General features: G+C 44.6%; 1 protein-coding gene and 3 non-coding genes across 4 annotated transcripts; all 4 read left to right on the top strand.

Annotated features, from left to right (window-relative positions):
* The first annotated feature begins 12,489 nt into the window (after positions 1-12,489).
* On the top strand, positions 12,490-16,325 carry LOC109756071 (heat shock cognate 70 kDa protein 2). Its single transcript, XM_020314936.4, has 2 exons — positions 12,490-12,825; positions 14,398-16,325. The coding sequence occupies exons 1-2, from the start codon at positions 12,612-12,614 to the stop codon at positions 16,125-16,127; spliced, it is 1,944 nt and encodes a 647-aa protein (XP_020170525.1). The 5' UTR covers positions 12,490-12,611; the 3' UTR covers positions 16,128-16,325.
* On the top strand, positions 13,767-13,853 carry LOC120965626 (small nucleolar RNA Z195/SNORD33/SNORD32 family). Its single transcript, XR_005758670.1, has one exon. It is a non-coding gene; the product is annotated as a small nucleolar RNA Z195/SNORD33/SNORD32 family (small nucleolar RNA).
* On the top strand, positions 13,941-14,024 carry LOC120965628 (small nucleolar RNA Z196/R39/R59 family). Its single transcript, XR_005758672.1, has one exon. It is a non-coding gene; the product is annotated as a small nucleolar RNA Z196/R39/R59 family (small nucleolar RNA).
* Positions 14,088-14,229, top strand: LOC120965737 (small nucleolar RNA F1/F2/snoR5a). The gene has a single exon (XR_005758761.1). It is a non-coding gene; the product is annotated as a small nucleolar RNA F1/F2/snoR5a (small nucleolar RNA).
* Positions 16,326-16,683: the final 358 nt, after the last annotated feature.

The following is a 16,683-nucleotide window of genomic DNA, read 5'->3' as shown; positions in this document are numbered from 1 at the left end:
ATCCGAACGATCCTAGTACCGAAAGTACGTCACCTCCACGATCAGCACACGTTCAGCTCGGTGACGTCCCACGAACTCTCGATCCAGCTGAGTGTCAAGGGAGAGCTTCGTCAGCACGACGGCGTGATGACGGTGATGATGAAGCTACCGACGCAGGGCTTCGCCTAAGCACTACGACGATATGATCGAGGTGGATTATGGTGGAGAGGGGCACCGCACACGGCTAAGACAATGATCAACTTGTGTGTCTATGGGGTGCCCCCCTCCCCCGTATATAAAGGAGGGGAGGGGGGCCGGCCGGCACTCATGATGCGCCCCAAGGGGGGATTCCTACTCCTACTAGGAGTAGATTTCCTCCCTTTCCTAGTCATAATATGAGGGGGAAGGAAGGGGGTGAGGAGAAGAAGGAAAGGGGGGCCGACCCCCTTCCCAATTCGGATTGGGCTTGGGGGGGCGCGCCCCCACCTCTTGGCCGCCTCCTCTCTCTCTCCCACTAAAGCCCATGTAGGCCCATATAGCCCCCGGGGGGTTCCGGTAACCCCCCGGTACTCCGGTACATGACCGAACTCATCCGAAACCTTTCCGGTGTCCAAACATAACCTTCCAATATATCAATCTTCATGTCTCGACCATTTCAAGACTCCTCGTCATGTCCGTGATCACATCCGGGACTCCAAACAACCTTCTGTTCATCAAAACACATAAACTCATAATACCGATCGTCACAGAACTTTAAGCGTGCGGACCCTACGGGTTCAAGAACTATGTAGACATGACCGAGACTCATCTCCGGTCAATAACCAATAGCGGAACCTGGATGTTCATATTGGCTCCCACATATTCTACGAAGATCTTTATCGGTCAAACCGCATAACAACATACGTTGTTCCCTTTGTCATCGGTATGTTACTTGTCCGAGATTCGATCATCGGTATCTTAATACCTAGTTCAATCTCATTACCGGCATGTCTCTTTACTCAATCCGTAATGCATCATCCCGCAACTAACTCATTAGTCACACTGCTTGCAAGGCTTATAGTGATGTGCATTACCGAGAGGGCCCAGAGATACCTCTCCGACAATCGGAGTGACAAATCCTAATCTCGATCTATGCCAACTCAACAAACACCATTGGAGACACCTGTAGAGCACCTTTATAATCACCCAGTTACGTTGTGATGTTTGGTAGCACACAAAGTGTTCCTCCGGTATTCGGGAGTTGCATAATCTCATAGTCATAGGAACATGTATAAGTAATGAAGAAAGCAATAGCAACATACTAAACGATCAAGTGCTAAGCTAACGGAATGGGTCAAGTCAATCACATAATTCTCTAATGATGTGATCCCGTTAATAAAATGACAACTCATGTCTATGGCTAGGAAACTTAACCATCTTTGATTCAACGAGCTAGTCAAGTAGAGGCATACTAGTGACACTCTATTTGTTTATGTATTCACACAAGTACTAAGTTTCCGGTTAATACAATTCTAGCATGAATAACAAACATTTATGATGATATAAGGAAATATAAATAACAACTTTATTATTGCCTCTAGGGCATATTTCCTTCAAAATAGACCCGGGGGCCATAGGTTTCACTAGTGGCTTCTCTCATGATAGCATATATTACGGTGGGTGAACAAATTACTGCCGAGCAATTGATAGAAAAGTGCATAGTTATGAGAATATCTAGGCATGATCATGAACATAGGCATAACGTCCGTGTCAAGTAGACCGAAACGATTCTGCATCTACTACTATTACTCCACACATCGACCGCTATCCAGTATGCATCTAGAGTATTAAGTTCATAAGAACAGAGTAACACATTAAGCAAGATGACATGATGTAGAGGGATAAACTCAAGAAATATGATATAAACCCCATCTTTTTATCCTCGATGGCAACAATACAATACGTGTCGGTTCCCTTTCTGTCACTGGGATCGAGCACCGCAAGATTGAACCCAAAGCTAAGCACTTCTCCCATTGCAAGAAAGATCAATCTAGTAGGCCAAACTAAACCGATAATTCGAAGAGACTTGCAAAGATATCAAATCATGCATATAACAATTCAGAGAAGAATCAAATATTGTTCATAGATAATCTTGATCATAAACCCACAATTCATTGGATCTCGGCAAACACACCGCAAAAAGTATTACATTGAATAGATCTCCAAGAACATCGAGGAGAACTTTGTATTGAGAACCAAAGAGAGAGAAGAAGCCACCTAGCTAATAACCATGGACCCGAAGGTCTGTGGTAAACTACTCACACATCATCGGAGAGGCTATGGTGTTGATGTAGAAGCCCTCCGTGATCGATTCCCCCTCCGGCGGAGCGCCAGAAAAGGCCCCAAGATGGGATCTCACGGGTACAGAAGGTTGCGGTGGTGGAAAAGTGGTTTCGTGGCTCCCCTGGATGTTTTCAGGGTACAAGAGTATATATAGGCGAAAGAAGTAGGTCGGTGGAGCTCCATGGGGCCCACGAGGGTGGGGGCGTGCCTACCCCCCCGGGCGCGCCCTCCTGCCTCATGGCTTCCTCGCGGAGTTCCAGACTTCAACTCCAAGTCTTCTGGATTGCTTTCGTTCCAAGAAAGATCATCGCGAAGGTTTCGTTCCATTTGGATTCTGTTTGATATTCCTTTTTTGTAAAACACTGAAATAGGCAAAAAAACAGCAACTGACACTGGGCCTCCGGTTAATAGGTTAGTCCCAAAAATAATATAAGAGAGCATATTAAATCCCATTAAACATCCAAAACAGATAATATAATAGCATGGAACAATAAAAAATTATAGATACGTTGGAGACGTATCAGAGGACAGTGAAACTTGACAAGATTGTGGAATCTTCGTAATCAGCTCAAAGAAAAGAAACACTATAAGTAATTCTAGAATTTCATAGTGCGACTGATACAAAAGCCTCTATGGTCAAACTTGCAGCTGAACTATATAGGTTGGAAAATTCGTGCAGACCTTTTTGGTATGTAGACGAAATATTGTTGGGCAAACAATGAACCTATGATTAACAGAGAAGCGTTGATGGGCCTTGACTAGGGAAATTGGCTATATGCCAACATAATCTGAGATAGTATCCATTCACATAATTCAAGCTTAGAACTTGATAAACCCTTCGAAAGACTTAGAGTCAGAAGAATGGTAATGGATCTATAATCTGACAAAGATAAAATATGTTATAATGCTTGACTTGTTACAAATATTTTATGACAAGATCAAAGAATTGACTATGACGAGATTGTCTCATGATAGCAATACTTAAAGTCAGTTCGGGTTAAGCTAGCAATTACTAAATATTTCAATTATGAGATAAAACAGATGGATGTGAAAATGATTCCCATGAGATGGAAATAGAACCAAGGTTGTATATTTGATATGATCCAAGGTAATTTTGTCAATCCAGAGGATGCTAGCAAGTATGCAAACTATATGTACATGACAAATTGTTGATTGGAAGTTGGAATCTTCATACTGATGAAATGGTCAAATAAACTGATTTCATGATTAAAGCGAAGATGCTTGTATTTACAAGAAAATGAGTGTGAGCATGATAATATTTCTAAACAATATATGTACATGACATATTGTTGATTGGAAGTTATGTAAATTTCTTGTCACAGATTAAGACTTTATGTAAAATACTTAGGCAATGAATAATCTTGGTATTAGACATAATGATCTATGGAGATAATGGTGTATAATCGGACTTAGCCAAAATACATATTGACGGAATACTAAAGGAGTTTAGTATGTAAAATGTCAAGAAGAGTTTCTTGTCAATGTCACACAGAAGGAGTCAGTATCCTGAAATACTAATGAGCAAAATATGATTTCAACCACACTTGTATTCCATGGTATGTAAACAACCAGGTATTTCCAATACTCCAAGTTAGTTGTAAGTAAAAGTTACTATATGATCAATTTGTTGATCATAGTACAACAATGAAAATGTCGTTAAGGGTTAACGACATGTTTCTCACACACGGAGAAAATGAAGAGATTGTTGTAAGGAGTTACATCAATGAAGGTTCGTTGTAAGTAGTACATCGATAAATTTTTCATCTATGCTCCAAGTGATTTTTTGATTTCAAATTAAAAGTGATTTATGGTGGCACAGTAAGTTGGAATTGGTGCAAGAAAGTTACTATGGTGAATTCTATAACAGAAGGCTAAGTATATTATTGCTTTAGAAGCAAAAATGAAGGGTGATGAATCGAAAGTTCATTTATGAGCTTGGTATGGTTTCTACATGATTGTATCATTGGAACACTATTCTTAATAGTGGTTCCATGACTCAGTCTAAGGCATCAAAGGTTCTACCAGTGATTCAATATATATACAAAGCTGGTTTCGCACAAATTATGAATTCTTCTGAAAGCATGATAGATGCATAGAAATGCAAATGATACACGCGGATCCGAAGTTGTCAGATTTGATAGGACGAAGTCTATACCACAAGCAAAGCATGGACTCACACCAGATTGCCATTGGTGTAAAAGTTAAAAGTGCTAACTAGATTATTGACTCTAATGCAAGTGGGAGACTGTTGGAAATATGCCCTAGAGGCAATAATATTGTATTATTATATTTCCATTATTCATAGTTAAGAGTTTATATTCCATGCTATAACTGCTATGATCCTGGAATATGCGATTTAGTGGAAAACACATATGCACGTGTGGCGTGATAAATGGTAAATAATAGGTTCCCGGTCTCGCCTCTAAAACCGGCTCAAATGTTGTTGGTGATCATGTTTTCCGGATCTTAGGATATTGTTAAGTGTAACGATAGTCCTAAAACAACATTGAGGGTATGACGTTAGAAGAACGATCATATTGAATCGACCCAATACTTATATGTTATACTATGTGATCATATCGTCTGAAAATCATCTATTATAACATGGAGTGTTAGCATGTGTTTTAGTTCCTCATACCATGAGAGTGTCTCGGTCACTTCCTATCGGACGATGGGCTTTGGGGTTGCTCAAACATCATTTGTAACAAGGTGATCATAACGACAACTTTCAGGCACACCGGAAAGCTTGACAAGTGACTAGACAACTTGAGAGTGGGATTTGCTCCTCTAGCAATGGAGATATATTCTTAGGGCCCTCTCGGTGTGACGACATCCATCATCGTCTAGCCAGACATAGGTGACTACGTCACGGGGATGCCGGAACACATCAACGAGAAAGAAGAACAAAACTGGTAATGGGAGCAACGGTATAGTGAGCATGGTGATGACTTTGGAGGATATTGATGCACACCGGGTTTTGTAAAGTATCGCGAAGCAAAGGGAACATCACATGATAACCAAAGGTTCACTCGAATATCATTTGTGTAATCATAGGGACCGATATGGATGTCCACAGTTCCGCTATCGATCATTGAACGAAGAGGTTTCGTTCATGTCTATGGTTACCGAACCTACGGGGTCAGAAGCTTAAGATAATCATGATCTGCTGAGTGTTAGCAGGACGGGAGTGATGAGAATATATTTGTGGAATTTTTTCATTAATATCCGGAATAGTTCCGAGAGGTTCCAGAAGCGGTTCGGGGTCATCGGAAGGGTTTGCGTGAATATCGGGTAATACCGGGTATTACCGATTAATTATATATAGGTGGAAATGTTTCCAGGGATGTTAATATATATATATATACACAATACTCTAAAAATGTTTAAAGTATTTTATATATAATACTCTGAAGAGGTGGAGAGAGACTTGGGCCACAAAGGCCCAAGTGGAGGTCGCGCCCCCTTTCCTTACGGGGGGGGGGGGGGGGCGAATCCTACTTGGGGATGGAGTGGGACTCCCCCCCATGGCCGGTGCCCCAAGGGAGGACTTTCCTCCCTTGGTGTCTGCCCTCTCCTCCCCTCCCAACCTATATATACTAGAGGATTTCCACCCTTGAATAACACAAGTTTTGGGAGCCTCCTCTAGTTGATCTAGTTCTAGTTGTAGTTGGTCCTAGACTAATTAGAGCTAGCCCTAGCCACCTCTAATCCGCATAATTTGAAACCTTGTGTGGTTCTAATCTCCCCCCTCTAATTCTCCAGCGATGGTTAGCTCTGGACGGCGAAGCGCTGCCGGATCGTGAAGACCGTACGCTTGCAACCAAGTAGAGAGGCCGTGCTTTCGGTCTTCAGTTCGAGGGATCGTTTGAGGGTGGTTCTTGGGATTGTCATCAACGTTCGAGGGACTTCAAGTACAATCTACACCAACTTGTCTACTTCTGCTGCACTCCGGAGTCGGTAATGATTGTTGATCACAACCCGTTATGCATCTTCATATTGTTCTTGGGTGATCGTAGGTGTGAATTTTTTTTGTTTTCTACTATGTTTCCCAACACTATTTTATATCATTTTTTGGTACTAACCTATTAACCTAGTGCCCAGTGCCAGTTGTTGTTATTTTTTCCTTGTTTTTGTCTTTTACAAAAAATCAATACCAAACGGAGTCTAAACGGAACAAAACTTTTTGAGGATTTTTCTTGGACCAGAAGACAACCATGAAGCTTTAGGAGAAGGCGAGAGGAGCCACGAGAGGGCCACAAGCCATAGAGGCGCACCTCCCTTGGGACTCCCCTAACCCTAATTCCAGCTCTATAAATATCGAAATATTCCTCGTACACCAGGGGGCACACCAAAAATACTTTTCCGCTGCCGCAAGCTTCTATTCTCGTGAGATCCCATCTTGGGGCCTTTTCCGGCACTCTGCCGGAGAGGGATTCGATCATGGAGGGCCTCTACCCCAACCTTGCTGCCCTTCCGATGATGTGTGAGTAGTTTACCACGGACCTAAGGGTCCATAGCTAGTATCTAGATGGCTTCTTCCCTCTCTCTCTTTGATCTTCAATACAATGTTCTCCTTGATGTTCTTGGAGATCTATTCGATGTAATCTTCTTTTGCGATGGGTTTGCCGAGATCCGATGAATTGTGGATTTATGATCAGATTATCTATGAATACTATTTGAGTCTTATCTGAACTCATTTATGCATGATTAAGATAGCTTTGTATTTCTCTCCGATCTATTGATTTGATTTGGCCAACTAGATTGATTTTTCCTGCAATGGAAGAGGTGCTTTACGATGGGTTCAATCTTGCGGTGTCCTCACCCAGTGACAGTAGGGGTAGTGAGGCATGTATTTGTATTGTTGCCATTAAGGATAAAAAGATGGGGTTTTTACCATATTGTTTGGATCTATCCCTGTACATCATGTCATCTTGCTTAACGCGTTACTCCATTCTTGTTAACTTAATACACTAGATGCATGCTGGATAGCGGTCGATGTGTGGAGTAATAGTAGTAGATGCAGAATCATTTCGGTCTACTTGTCATGGACGTGATGCCTATATTCATGATCATTGCCTTAGATATCGTCATAACTATGCGCTTTTCTATCAATTGCTCAACGGTAATTCGTTTACCCACCATATGCTTTCTTCAGGAGAGAAGCCTCTAGTGAAACCTATGGCCCCGGGGTCTATTTCCTGTCATATTATTTTCACCTCTATAAAACCAAAAACCAAAAAATACCTTGCTGCAATTTATTTACTTTTGCACTTTTATTTATCTTTTATACCTATCTCTATCAGATCTCATCCTTGCAAGTAACCATGAAAGGATCGACAACCCCTTTATCGCATTGGGTGCAAGTATTTGTTTGTTTGTGCAGGTGCTATCATTGGAGACTTGTGTGTTCCTCCTACTGGATTGATACCTTGGTTCTTAACTGAGGGAAATACTTATCTCTACTTTGTTGCATCACCCTTTTCTCTTCAAGGGAAAAACAAATGCAGGCTCAAGAAGTAGCACATGACACTTCACCATCTTTGGGCTTAAGGGAAGGGATTGTGTGGTAGTAATTAGATGATGGGTTGCTAGAGTGACTGAAGCTTAAACCCTAGTTTATGCGCTATTATGTAAGGGACTGATTTGGATCCATATGTTTCATGCTATGCTTAGATTTATTTTAATTCTTCTTTCGTAGTTGCAGATGCTTGTGAGAGGGGTTAATCATAAGTGCGAGGCTTGTTCAGGCAAGAACAACACCCAATCACCGGTCCACCCACATATCAAATTATCAAAGTAGCGAACGCAAATCAAACAAACATGATGAAGGTGACTAGATGAAATTCCCGTGTGTCCTCAAGAACAATTTGCTTATTATAAGAGACCGTTCCGGCCTGTCCTTTTCTACAAAAAGGATTGGGCTACCTTGTTGCACCTTTATTACCATTACTATTTGTTTCTCGTTACAAATTACCTTGCTATCAAACTATCTGTTACCGATAATTTCAGTGCTTGTAGACAATACCTTGTTGATAACCGCTTGTCATTTCCTTCTGCTCCTCGTTGGGTTCGACACTCTTACTTATTGAAAGGACTACGATTGATCCCCTATACTTGTGGGTCATTAGACGATGATGAATGCCATCACACCGAGAGGGCCCTAAGAATATCTCTCCATCGTGGGATGATAACCCACAAGTATAGGGGATCGTTTGTAGCCTTCTTCAATAAATAAGAGTGTCGAACCCAACGAGGAGCTAAAGGTAGAACAAATATTCCCTCAAGTTCTATCGACCATCGATACAACTATACGCACACTTGACGTTTACTTTACCCAGAACAAGTATGAAACTATTTTGTAGGAGTGATGCTAGAACTACTTTGCAAGAATAAAACTAGAAGTACTTTGCAAGATAATAAAAGTTAGGTCTTTAGTAAAAGGGTTTGTGTCAACAAGAAAGTTATTTGTCCCTAGGCAATCGATAACAAGTACCGGTAATCATTCTTGTAATGTTATATGAGGGAGAGGCATGAGCTAACATAATTTCTCTACTGGGATCATATGCACTTATGATTGGACCCCTAGCAAGCATCTGCAACTACTAAAGATCATTAAGGCCGTGAAACCCAACCATAGCATTAAGTATCAAGTCCTCTTTACTCCCATACGACACAACCCGCCTACTTGGGTTTAAGCTCCTGTCACTCTCGCAACCCACCATAAGCAGGTCATGAACATATTGGAACACCCTACAGCGGGGGCCCCTCATGTTTGCGCGAGACTGAGGGCACCGTAGGACAACACCATAAATAAAATATACAATCATACCAACCAAGATCAGGATTAACCCATAGGACAAAACGGATCTACTCAAACATCATAGGATAGCCAAATATCATTGGGAAATAATATATGGAGTTGAGCATCATGTTTAAGCAGAGATTACAGCGGGGAGAAGGAGTGTTACACCACTGCATAGACGGGGAGACAGTTAGTGTTGACGGTAGCAAGATTGTTGATGTAGATCGCCGTCACGATCCTAGCCCCGGCGGCACTCCGGCGCCACCGGGAGAGAGAGGGAGAGAGCCCCCCTCATTCTTCTTCTTCCTTGGCCTCCCCCTAGATGGGATTAGAGTTCCCCCTCTGGTCCATGGCCTCCATGGCAGCGGAGGGGCGGGAGCCCCCCGAGATTGGATCTCCCTCTTTGTTCTCTTCTGTTCCGCGCTTTTCAGATCTGGCCGAAAACTGTTTCTTATATTCCGGGAGATCTGTAACTCCGATTGCGCTGAGATTTTAACACGATTTTTTTCCGGCTATAAGCTTCCTTGCACCCGAAGTAGAGCTCCAACCGACGTTCGAGGAGGGCACAACCCACCACCACGTGCCAGGGGCCTCTGGCGCGCCCTGGTGTCTTGTGGGCTGTGTGGGCCTCCGTTTGCGGTGATTCCAACTCCCAAAAATCACATATATTCCAAAATAATTCTCCGTGAAATTTTATTGCATTTGGACTTCGTTTGATAAATGCCACTCGAATTCTGGCGATTCTGAGAAATGCCACTATAATTTCCACACTTTGAAAAATGCCATTTCTAGTGGCATTTTTCTAAGTCTGCATTGGTGTTTTTCAAAGTTTGCAAAAATTCCAGTGGCATTTTTCAAAGATTCGAAATTGCACTGGTGTTTATTGGAATCTCCAGAATTCGAGTGGCATTTATCCAATTAACTCAACTCTTAATTATGAAAATGGAAATATAATAATACAATATTATTGCCTCTAGAGCATATTTCCAACAGTCTCCCACTTGCACTAGAGTCAGTAATCTAGTTGCATAGTCTATTTAACACCTATGGTTTATCTGATGTTTCTCATGCTTTGCTTGTGGTAGAGCCCGCGTCTTTAGTTTTGACACATTAAAAAACCTTGCAATGTTTGTGTTAGTCATGTATAATCTTGATTCCTTTTACTTTTGAATAGTGGCACTTGATGGTGTCCTGGACTAGGGGGTACCAACCTAGTTGACCCATAGTCCATCGGTCGAGCTTACGACCCACTGTTCTTACAAGGAAGGACTCTGGAAGCCCCGTACTTCGGCGTGATCAAGGTGGACTCTGCTGAAGACTTGACGTGTACTCCAAGGACTGCATCGGCTGACGACATGTGAATCCCTGGATTGGCAACTGACCATGTGTAACCCTATCTAGGTACCCCCCAGTGTCTATATAAACTGCGGGGTTTAGTCTGTAGAGAAGACGATCACAATTACAACCACCTAGCCTTAGGGTTAGAACACAACTTACGATCTCAAGGTAGATCAAGCTTGTACTCGATACATCATCATCAATACAATCAAAGCATGACGTAGGGTATTACCTCTTCGAGAGGGCCCGAACCTGGGTAAATATTGTCCCCGTCGTCTCATGTTACCAATAGATCCAAGATCCACAGCTCGGGACCCCCTACCCGAAGTCTGCCAGTTTAGTACCAACATTGGTGCTTTCACCGAGAGTTCCGCTGTGTGATCGAAAAAGGATCAATGGCTCATCTGCAGATCAACTGCAACGCTGGCTGCGGTGACATCTTCGTCCCGGGCCAGCTCTTCGCTTTCGACAGCATCGTCCTACACGCCAACCCGGCGGTTCGCCTCGACCGCGTCGAGAATTTCGTCCCGAACCAAGTGGTCGCATTCGGAAGCTTGGAATACACCGCTGATTCACGCGGTGACCTCGTCCTCTCTAGCTGGATGCCAGATCGGCTCGAGAACTCGTTGACCACCTCAGGCTCAACCTCCGGTCCTAGTCACGCATCAGCTACAGATGGCATCCTCATCATCTAGATGTAAAAGCATGTTCAGCTTACCTATGCGGCTCCATGTTTGAAAGCCGGGCTTCAAAAATAAAATTGCAAGAAAGAAAGTCCCTATTATTTTCTCATATCTCCTTCACAATTGGTGCTATTAGGCCCAATGTGCCACTGTGGATAGCCATGACCACTGTTTTGCAATCTGATGCAATTCTGATATGTTGCAACATAAGATCCTTTGCCAGAGCGAAGGCTTCTCGACATGCAAGAGCCTTGAGGATTGTAGGACCCATCAAACCCTGGTAAACAAGAGTCGACAAACCTATATATGAGCCAACATCATTGTGGCAGACATATGATATAAATCCCCTCATTGTGTTCTTGTCAACTGCAACATAAACATTCATTTTATGACAACTCGATGGTGGTGAAATCCAAGTCCGGGTTCCAATAGGTGCATGCACCGGTGGTTTAGTCTTGGACTTTGGTGTTGCAATGTCAAGATCAAATAAATAACGATTTATCTGAACATATGTATGGACATTGAACTTTGATGTTCGCCTCCATGGATCAACTTCCATCGCGCAGTCTAGATCGCTCACAAAGTCACCACTAGAAAACAATGGACATGATGAAAAGCGGGACGACATAGTCCATTGGGATGCAACAAAATAGTCCTGGCCATGGGAAACCGGCCCGACCCGACCCGACCCGAAATAGCCCGACCCAGCCCGGCCCGATCTTACCCGCGGGCCGGGCCTGGGCCTAGATTTTGAGCCCGAATGCTAGGTCGGGTCGGGCTTGGGCATGGCATTTATGCGTTTTAGGGAAGAGGCCCGAGGCCCGACGGGCTTTTCTACTCAAGGGCCGGGGGGCCGGGCCGGGCTCGAGCCTAGGTTTTCTGTTGCAGTTTTTTGTAGGCCCGGCTCAAAGTCCTGCCCGGCCCGAGGTATGGCTAGGTATACAACAAACAAAGCTAGCGGAGTTACATCACAAGCGAACGGTGTAAAAATTGAGCCACACAACTCAGTGACCGAGCGAATGGTCGCTCGATACATTTTTTTTTTTGAAACTGTTAATCGACACGGTAGCTTTTTGCCAAGATTGATCAGATTCCTTCAACCCATATGGAAGCAAACTCTTTGCCGAAAGTGTAAAAACTAGCCGTTTAAACATCCCAAAATCCAAGATTCGCAAAAATAAAAAAAGCAAAGCATCTTCCAAACAGAGAGGCGTCCGCGGAAAGGACACCCTGCGCCATCAACCGCAGGATCAGATCTGAACGGCTCTAATATCCCGACCCGCAGCCCACTAGAGTTTCACGAGCCCTCTTCCGTCCTACAAAATCCCCGGTTCCGCCGCCGCTACTCTTCCTCTTCAAACCCTAGCCCCCCCCCCCCCCCCCCCCCCCTGCTCCTCGACCCGCCGCCGCTTCTCCTCCTCCGGAAGAAAACCCTAGAGAGCTTCAAGTTCTCCGGAGCGCGAGAGATGGCGGCGAAGGGCGATGGGCCGGCTATCGGCATCGACCTCGGCACGACGTACTCGTGCGTCGGCGTGTGGCAGCACGACAGAGTCGAAATCATCGCCAATGACCAGGGCAACCGCACCACGCCGTCGTACGTCGCCTTCACCGACTCCGAGCGCCTCATCGGTGACGCTGCGAAGAACCAGGTGGCGATGAACCCCATCAACACCGTCTTCGGTGAGCGTCTCTTTACCTTTGCATTCGTTACACGCTCAGATCTGTTTACTATCTTCATAAAGTGATCAGTAGTCTACCTCCATCTACTCCGTTAGTGTGTTTTCCTATTCGCATGGGTTGTAGGTTGATATATTATTGGCCTTGATCGTTTAGATCCGTGGTAGCTGTGTTAGCTACTGGAGGTAGCTGTTAGCTGGTTGGTATTGAGGTTTCAGATCTGGTAGTGTTAGTATATAGTATAACTTGCGCAGTTGGATCTTGTTAATTGTTTGGTCCCGCTTAGTTCTATCTGTTTAAAGTAGATCTCGACGGTCTGTTATTTTACACTTCCATCGACATGGGACTAGGATGATAGATACATATTAGATATATATTATTGATGTTATTTGGAGTTTAATTGCTTTGTCTTGCCAAGTGCGTTTGGTTTGACATGTTTTAAATCTACATTGTCTTAGTTGATTCATGCCTTGTTTTTAGAATACTACTCGCAGAGTGTGGATTGGAACGATTCTTTATCAAATCCCACTTGGTTTTATGGTATACGGAGTACTTGAAGTTAACTGTGCTCTTCATTGATTTTCTTCTGAATTGTGTACTGTGCCAATTTGTGTTGCTTTATCTTTTGAATTAGTTATTATTGGTGTTTCTGTTTTATTTCTTGAGCTAGCAGATTCATGATGAAATAAAATCCAAGCGCTTTTCTGCTGAATTTATGATGGATGGCTTTGGGCCATTAAGTTTGCTACCACGTTTTGTGAAGTGGAATTGGGGTGAATACCTTTGTGATTTGCTCCTTTTTTGCCTGTCTAATTTTAGATTGGCAAAGCTGGGTAGCAAGCTAAATGTGCCCATAGCTTTCATGGTTTTCAATCTGAACAATCTGCGGCTCAGTCCACGGGTTTTTGATGTACTGGTTCACTTGTGTCTGGTTTATTCTTGATGGGAGAAGTGATGATATCATAACCATACCACATTTCTGCATTCACTGTGATGATCAATTTACATCATGCACTACCATCTGATCTCCTATTTGCTATTTTTACTGTTGAGATATTTTTATGTGATTAAACCTTTTGAATTCTGAAAGCTGAAATGCTGAACCTGTTTTCTTGCCGTGCAATCTATGATGCAAACAATCCCATTTGCTGAATCACACTGATTATTATAAACAAGATCACCATCTTTCGGCTGAGATTGCATGACAAGTTTATGTTAGTTTATTCAATGGAATGTTGATGAATGTATCCCTTTCGCACTAAACTAAATGCCATTTGGTATCTGATGCATGGTCATTTTTTGTGATTCTGTGTCTTGAAACACCTCAAAAAATGAGGTGGAGAACAGAACTTTGCGACACTGGCTGCTCCTAATGAGCCTCTAGTTACTATATACCTGTTTATATTACTTTGCTTTATGAGGGTTTATACTATTGGATAGTATCCTCTGGATACAGCCCTGTTTAGTTTTCTGTCTACACCATTTAAATATTTCCCATGTTTTCTATACCAAGTCTACCGTTTACTTGTTACTTTCTTTATTATGCAATTTCTGATGTGTAACTGTATTATGCAGATGCCAAGCGTCTCATTGGCCGGAGGTTTACCGATTCTACTGTCCAGAGTGATATTAAGCTGTGGCCCTTCAAGGTTGTTGCTGGACCTGGTGACAAGCCCATGATTAATGTCCAGTACAAGGGAGAGGAGAAGCAGTTTGCCGCTGAGGAGATATCTTCTATGGTCCTCATCAAGATGCGTGAGATTGCTGAAGCCTTCCTTGGCAGCACTGTGAAGAATGCTGTTGTCACTGTACCTGCATACTTCAATGACTCGCAGAGGCAGGCTACCAAGGATGCTGGTGTCATTGCTGGCATCAATGTCCTTCGTATCATCAACGAGCCAACAGCTGCTGCCATTGCTTATGGTCTTGACAAGAAGGCATCCAGTGTTGGTGAGAAGAACGTCCTCATCTTTGACCTCGGTGGTGGTACCTTTGATGTCTCTCTTCTCACCATTGAGGAGGGTATCTTTGAGGTTAAAGCCACAGCTGGTGACACTCATCTTGGTGGTGAGGACTTCGACAACAGGATGGTCAACCACTTCGTCCAGGAGTTCAAGAGGAAGAACAAGAAGGACATCAGTGGCAACCCGAGAGCTCTTCGGAGGCTGAGGACATCCTGTGAGAGGGCAAAGAGGACTCTCTCCTCCACTGCGCAGACCACCATTGAGATTGACTCGCTGTTTGAAGGCATTGACTTCTACTCCACCATCACCCGGGCTAGGTTTGAGGAGATGAACATGGATCTGTTCAGGAAGTGTATGGAGCCTGTGGAGAAGTGTCTCAGGGATGCAAAGATGGACAAGAGCACCGTGCACGATGTTGTCCTTGTTGGTGGTTCCACTAGGATTCCAAAAGTGCAGCAGCTTCTCCAGGACTTCTTCAACGGCAAGGAGCTCTGCAAGAGCATCAACCCTGATGAGGCTGTTGCCTACGGGGCTGCTGTCCAGGCTGCCATCTTGAGCGGAGAGGGCAACGAGAAGGTCCAGGACCTGCTGCTATTGGATGTCACTCCTCTTTCTCTTGGTCTGGAGACAGCCGGGGGTGTGATGACAGTCTTGATCCCAAGGAACACCACCATCCCCACCAAGAAGGAGCAGGTCTTCTCCACCTACTCGGACAACCAGCCTGGTGTGCTCATCCAGGTGTATGAGGGTGAGAGGACCAGGACCCGTGACAACAACCTTCTTGGCAAGTTCGAGCTGTCTGGCATCCCTCCTGCTCCCAGGGGAGTTCCCCAGATCACGGTCTGCTTTGACATCGACGCCAATGGTATCCTGAACGTGTCTGCCGAGGACAAGACGACTGGGCAGAAGAACAAGATCACCATCACCAACGACAAGGGCAGGCTGAGCAAGGAGGAGATCGAGAAGATGGTCCAGGAAGCTGAGAAGTACAAGTCCGAGGACGAGGAGCACAAGAAGAAGGTGGAGTCCAAGAACGCCCTGGAGAACTACTCGTACAACATGCGCAACACCATCAAGGACGAGAAGATCGCCTCCAAGCTGCCGGCGGACGACAAGAAGAAGATCGAGGATGCCATCGATGCTGCCATCCAGTGGCTGGACACGAACCAGCTCGCTGAGGCGGACGAGTTCGAGGACAAGATGAAGGAGCTGGAGGCCCTGTGCAACCCCATCATCGCCAAGATGTACCAGGGTGCTGGTGCTGACATGGAGGGCGGCATGGACGACGACACCCCAGCTGCGTCCGGCGGCCCCGGCCCCAAGATTGAGGAGGTGGACTAAACAGTCGATGTTATGTGGTGGAGGCGACGAAGCCTGCTGCTAGTTATTATTATGTCGTCTCTTATCCGAGACTTGAGGTTGTGATGGTTATTGTTTCGCTCCGAGTGGTCCGAGTTATTCCGTGCGGGTTGGAACATTCGTGGATTAAATGGGCCACGATGTCACGTCTTAGTAATATATTATTCTAGTTCGTTGGTATTTCTGCTGCCCATTGTTTGATCTTTGGATTATTTACTGGATGGCCGGTGCTAGGCGTCATCCGGCTGATTTCTTCAGGAAATCCGTCGGGTAGGTGGCCGTCCGATCTATCTCGCCCAAGCCGTTCGATGGGTCAACGCTTCGTCGCTTCCTTCCTCCTCCGAGTTCGTCGGTCCGTCGCTTTCTTCCTCCCGAGCACACGCAGCAGTTCGCTCCTACGTCGCCGACGGTCCGTCGCTTTCTTCCTCCCGAGCACACGCAGCAGTTTGCTCCTACGTCGCCGACGGCAGCAAACGCCGATGAGGGCACAAGGCAGCCCACGACGCGGATGTTACATCGCAGCACAGGTGGCCGGCGA

The sequence above is a fragment of the Aegilops tauschii genome, chromosome 5 (genome assembly GCF_002575655.3).
Source record: "Aegilops tauschii subsp. strangulata cultivar AL8/78 chromosome 5, Aet v6.0, whole genome shotgun sequence".
Classification (NCBI taxonomy): Eukaryota; Viridiplantae; Streptophyta; class Magnoliopsida; order Poales; family Poaceae; genus Aegilops; species Aegilops tauschii.
The sequence above is the reverse complement of the archived record's forward strand: the minus strand, read 5'-3'. Positions and strand labels throughout refer to the sequence as shown.